At 44.6% G+C, this 6,321-nt stretch overlaps 1 protein-coding gene across 1 annotated transcript; it reads left to right on the top strand.

The window, feature by feature from the left end:
* The first annotated feature begins 240 nt into the window (after positions 1 to 240).
* LOC129675440 (GTPase IMAP family member 7-like) lies at positions 241 to 6,083 on the top strand. Its single transcript, XM_055605457.1, has 2 exons — positions 241 to 310; positions 4,904 to 6,083. The coding sequence occupies exon 2, from the start codon at positions 4,941 to 4,943 to the stop codon at positions 5,817 to 5,819; it is 879 nt and encodes a 292-aa protein (XP_055461432.1). The 5' UTR covers positions 241 to 310; positions 4,904 to 4,940; the 3' UTR covers positions 5,820 to 6,083.
* The last annotated feature ends 238 nt before the right edge of the window (positions 6,084 to 6,321 follow it).

Raw genomic sequence — 6,321 nt, forward strand, 5'->3', positions numbered from 1 at the left:
CAGCAGACGATGGAGTTTCCTAAGCAACCTCTGGACACTGAACCGGGTCTTCAGAGTCAGCGCCATCAAACAAAAGCACTGACTGTGACTTGACATCATAGCAAGAACAAGAGGGAAGAGATTCACCTAGGGATGAGCCGAAGCTTCAACCACAACACAGGGCTGTTTCCTCTGTGCTTCAGACTGAAACCTTTCACATTGGCTCCACCCCTCCTGTTTCTGTACTCGGGGTTTGCAGAACTGCAGCAGGAGTGGTGCTGAAACCAGCTTCCTTGAGGACAGTGTGAGAACTCATCAGTTCCTGCAGAAGGTGAGTTGAGCGGGAAGCCACAGAGCATGTGGGATAGGGACTGGGGGACTGGGCATGGTGCACCCCAGGCACTCTGTGCATGAAGCTGAGAGTCCCTGAAGGCTAATGAGACCGCTTAGGATGGGGTCCATCATCTCATGATTAGCAGGGAAGGCTTGCATAATGGTCAGCTTCCGCCCTTGTCATTAGAAGCTGTTGCATGAAAACCCATAGTTTTTCCTTAAAATGTCACTGCTTGAGGCAGATCTTCAGCTCTAGGAGACAGGCTGTAAATATGCCCTAGATTCTGTCAAACCCCCCCCCCCCCAAATCAAACCTCAGCACGCTGATGACTGTTGGAAGACCATCAACATGGACAAGATTGAAATCCTGTTGCTGACACTGTGTCTAGGTCCACCTTGTGCTTCTCAGGAAAGAGGTTGTGACCCTAAAAGGGGCTGGAAAGGAGGATGGGAGCTCGGGGAACAAGATGAGATGTGCTGAAGGACCAATGTAGCTGTAGTTCTGGCTGACCCTGTGAACTCAGAGCTTGCAGTCCCAGGTTTCTTCTTTAATGATGCTGGGGAATGTAACAAAGGGCCTTGTACACTGAGCTATGGCTCCAGCCCTGTCTCAGTTTCCTTCCCACAAATGGATTTGCATAGCAAATGCCTTAATCCTGAGTGCTGGTCACACTTAGCACTGTAAACAGCCTTTACAGATCTTGCCCTGTCAAGTCCCAGGAGCACTGTGATGGGTTGGTGGCATTGTCCATTTCTACAGTGAAGAGAACTGTATCTCACAGGGCTTCAGGGATGCTCAAGAGTGATGCAGGCCCTGACCTATCTCTGCACCCTTCTGAAGAATCTTCTGTTTACTTCTTAGTTTCTGGCTCTCTAGGTCTTCTGGAAACCTCCTTAAAAGTTTTTTTTTTTAATTTTTTAATTTATTATTTATTACAGTGCATACACTTTGTATCCCAGATGTGGCCCCTTCCCTTGTCTCCTCCCAATACTTCCCTCCCTCCCTCCCTTTCTCCCTTTCTCCTTCCCTCCCTTCCTCCCTTCTTCTTCTCTTCCTTTGCCCCTCCCCTAGTCCACTGATAGGGAAGGTCCTCCCCTCCTCCCCTTCTGTCTGACCCTAGCCTATCAGATCTCATTTTTGAGATGAGTATTTCTAACTCTGCATCTCCAGCTTGCCTTGCCAGTGTTGGGGGGGGGGGAGCCAAGTGAGAGATGGACAGTCTTTGCCTGGCATGCTTAGGGCAGGCTTGTCTCCAGCTTCACTTCCTGAGGGGAGGGCTGTCCTCTCCCCTCCTGTTCCTGGTGGCACGTCTGATGTGATCTCCACTAGCCTTTCAGAATTGGACCTGAGGTTGAGCCAGGAAGAGGTCTCAGGGTTTATGGGGCATGTGATGGAGTGAGAGGGTCTTGGCTTCCCATCTCTGAACTGGGCAGTGTGAGTACAGGTTCCTGGGGCAAGTGTTTGCACATGTTGAAACTACCGTTTCCTTACCTGTAAAATTAGAAATAAATTCTCCATCCTTGAGCCTTTATGAGGAGAAAATACTCCCATGGAATGTACATTTGTATGGAAGCAGCACAAACCTTAACTTTTTACTAGAGAAAATAGCACACATTGAGTAGAGTATAGCAACTCCTGGCCATCAGGTTTTGTGCTTATTCTGGCCCACTGCTTGTTGTACCCCTGATGGTTTAGAAGCTGATAGCACACATCCTACACATAGTTTTATGTGAAACTGTGTCTGCCTTTTGTGCACAACATAAGGGTCCACTTTCATCACTCTCAGGATGCCAAGAACACTGTCCATCTTTAATTGTATCAACACCCACCATCAACTCTCAGGTCTGATGCACTTATCACAAAGCATTCACAGTCAATTTTGTTTGAATTAGGAAACAGGGCTGAGTGAGAGGATCACTGTTCATTTAATATACTTTCTGGTAAAGAAGTTTGGGCCAGCCACTCTCCCAGGATTCCCTGATTCCACGGAGGAGAATAGTACTGAGGATTGACTGTTCAGAAGTGGGAGCCATGGCTGATGGGAGTTGAGAGTGGCATTGTTTCGTGTGTGTGTGTGTGTGTGTGTGTGTGTGTGTGTGTGTTTATATCCGCATATAGCTGCATTTCCAACATATACACAGGTGATAATTTGAGGGTGTAAATATCAACATGGTTATTAGTTTTTTTAGTATAAAAAAATTCAAGCACTTCTTCATTCTTATTGATTATTTTCACACTCTGCAGGGATCTTCAGTGAACTTGGTTTGTTTAAATACTCATGAATACAGACTCCCACACAATGCTTCATTTTGTTTTTGATATGGATAGTTGATTTTCAATGATTGCTTGTTATAAAACTATAATTCATATTTACATTATTCCAAAATTAAACCTACAGGACAGTCGGTTCAAGGAAGTCTGCCCTCAAGTCCTGCTGCCTAATTTCTTCTATGTTCCCATCTCCCCCTTTCTTTTGTCTTCTTCTCGTCATGCTGTGTAATGTATTTTTTTTTTATAGCTAGGCATAGAAGTGTGTGCTACACCCTTTCTCGGGTGAGTGATGGGTATTTTAAGCCTTGTTTTATTTAGCACACAGGTCTTGATAACAGAGAAAGTGGAGGTCATTGTCCTCTTCCTGGTCCTGAGCAGTGCTGCTGCTGTGACATCCCATGAGATGGAGTACATCTTCTGTGTGCATGTGATTTATGTCACCAGTCTCCTAGTCATGGCAAATGCGACCATTCTGTTTTTGCCTTTTGTAACTGTGACCCCCAGGAACGAGGTTCTGCACGCTTCTCTTTCTGTCCTTTTCAGTGTGCCTTTGGGTAATCCTCAGATTTGATACTGTGTCATCCAGGGCAAATACTTCAGGGATGACCTTTCACAGACCTGTGTGCTTTAACTTTTCCATCCATCTGAGAGTCTCTGTTTTTCCCACAACTGTATCGATGGAATGTGCTGCTAAACACACAGATGAGAAGCCTATCTGTTACTTACCGCTCATCTAGAGACCTGGGTCCTGTAATAAGCAGTGATCTTAGACACCAAGATCAGAGGTGTTGATGGGCTTGTTTCTGCATACTTAGCAGGCAGAGTCAATAAAGGCACCTAGGTATAATGCTAATGCTGATACTTATCTCTCCACCTACTCTCACTTTATTACCTGTCTATATGCTTTATGTGCATGTGTTTAACTTTTGAGAATGTCCTGAGTACCGCACTTACATCATTTCCAGTGCTCGGGACTGACTGCAACGTTTGCACTTTCTTTATGATATCATTATCCATTATATTTGCAAATTATTTAGGCATTTTTTTCAGTGTTACTGTGCATATGCTGAACCATACATAGACTTGCAAGGAACAGATTGCTGGATAAAGCCTAATATTTGATAAGAGGTTTTTGTTTGTTTGTTTGTTTGTTTTTCTGAAGTTTTACTTCGGAGAGTGAAAATGTCTCCTTGTTTCTTGTTCTCTCTGTTTGAGTTGGCCAGTTCTACAAATACTTAGAGAAAGTGAAGTGGAAACATCTGGGGTTTATTATAAAATATTTTTCCCACTAATAACTTATTAGTTTGGGGACTCCATAGGTTGTGGGCAGTAGAATAGCACTGGAATTCTCTAGTCACCTGGGGCTTGATGTAATGAGTTTGTCTGAGAAGCTATGAGAAACTGTGCACTTTGATGGGGAGCGTGAGAAGTAATTTGTGCCGTCTTTCACGGTCCCTGGACTATCTCACTACATGTGTCGACTTGGGCCCAGACTGGAGGGGGATATTTATACACAAGATACATTTGTGACTCAGACATGAGATTCTCTGCTTTCCCGTTAGGGCGGAATGGTCACCTATGATTCTGAGCCTGGTGACCTCTGAAAACTTTGCTAAACATCACAGTTTATCTGCGATTGCCCCTGAGTAGCAGAACATTTGGAAAATAATTTGCAGCTTGAGAAAGAAAGGCCAACACTGCCCTAAATACCGCACAAATTTAAAGAATTTCCACACCTCCCACCACATGTCCTTGCTGTTCAAGGCTGAGAGTCTCTGCAGCAGATTGTTTGTATACATTAAGATATACTTTCCATCAGGCCAGGAGAATGCCCATGATCTGAAGGCCAGACAAAGATGTTTAGCAAGACCTTGGTTTCAAAACACAAAAACACATAAGGACATACTTTAGAGCCGTCCACCACTGCAACATGGCTAATACCTTCTATTGACTGTTTTCTTATAGGATAGAATGGTAATTGCTACTACCTGGATTCCTCTGAGCTGATGTCTCAAAAACAAAGTTGACTGCATTTTATGAATACATACATACATACATACATACTACATACATACATAAACACACACACACACACACAGAGCAATAACAGATAGTAAATTCCAGATTTAAATCTGGGTAAGTGCTTTCCTCGCTGAGAATGGAGAAAAGCTGCCGTGGGACTAGAATCTTAAAAAGGACATAGCAGAGAGTGTTCTAGATGGGAAGGCTCCAGGAAGTCTTAAACTGCTTAGATCTGCAGGAAAACAGAAAGATCAGAAGGGTTAGGGTGATTTACTTTTCTCTCCTTTGTCACCATAGTCAAGGCACTTGGATTCCAAAGCTTCCAGAGAAGGCCATGGCTGAGCCCAGTGACAATTCTCTGAGGATTGTTCTGGTCGGAAAAACAGGAAGTGGAAAGAGTGCCACAGCAAACACCATCCTGGGGCAAAAGACATTTGCTTCTAGGATCGCACCCCATGCTGTCACCCCATGCTGCCAGAAAGCGTCACGAAAGTGGAAGGAGAGGGACCTCCTGGTTGTTGACACCCCAGGGCTCTTTGACACCAAGGTAAACCTGGACACCACCTGCATCGAAATCAGCCGGTGTGTCCTGCAGTCCTGCCCTGGGCCTCATGCCATCATTCTGGTTATTCGGCTGGGCCGCTACACAGATGAAGAGCAAGAAACTGTCACTAGGATCAAGGCTATCTTTGGGGAAGCAGCCATGAAGTACATGATTGTCCTGTTCACCCGCAAAGAGGAGCTGGAGGACCAGCTCTTAGATGAATTCATTGAAGATTCAGATCCAAACCTAAAAAGCATCATCAAGGAGTGTGACGGCCGCTGCCTGGCCATCAATAACAAAGCGGAGAAGGCTGAGAGGGAGATGCAGGTGCAGGAGCTGGTGGAGCTGGTAGAATCAATGGTGCAGAACAATGGCGGGGTCTGCTTCTCCGATCCCATATACAAAGACGCGGAGAAAAGGCTGAAGAAACAAGAAGAGACCTTGAAAAAGATTTACACTGATCTATTAGAGAAGGAACGTAGAATAGTGGAGGAAGAGTATGCTCTTGGGAAGTTTATTGCTCAAGAAAAAGAGGGAAAGTTACAAGCAATTAGGGAAAAATATGACAAGAAGATAAGAAACTTACGTGAAGAAGCAGAGAAGAACATACTCAACGAGATTGTTGAAGGAATTAAGAATATTCTTCTGAAAATATGGCATTTTTTTTAAGTATTCAGGTTTTTTGTTTTGTTTTGTTTTTCATTTGTTCTGAGCATTTCTCCATCTCACTCCCTATCATTCTCCCTGCTGGTTCTTTCCTACAGCCAACAACAAACTGAAGAGCCAGCAAAGCCAGGAATTCTGTGTACTAGCGTCAGGACTCTGTCAGCTCCAAGGCTGGATCACACTCCACACTCAGCTCCCTGCGCTAGCCTGTCCTGTCTTCCCACCGCGGTGTTCTGAAATGCCTCTGTACCCAGGAGCCAAAATAAACTCTGCCTCCCATAAGCTGCTTCTGTGAGATGTTTTGTCACACTAACAGAAAAGTCAAAAGAGAGCCCTTTTTCAGTTTGTAATTCTGATTTTGTTGTTAAAGGCAATCATCTATAGTGTTAGGACAACACTGGAGTTTTTGTTCTAGATTTCAGAGACAAATTCTTAACCACTACCTCACCCACCCACACCCACACCCGCCACCATTACATACTAGTGTTTCCTCTAGGACCATGCT

This window comes from Psammomys obesus, unplaced genomic scaffold, assembly GCF_907164565.1.
Source record: "Psammomys obesus unplaced genomic scaffold, mPsaObe1.curated_primary_1811, whole genome shotgun sequence".
NCBI lineage: Eukaryota > Metazoa > Chordata > Mammalia > Rodentia > Muridae > Psammomys > Psammomys obesus.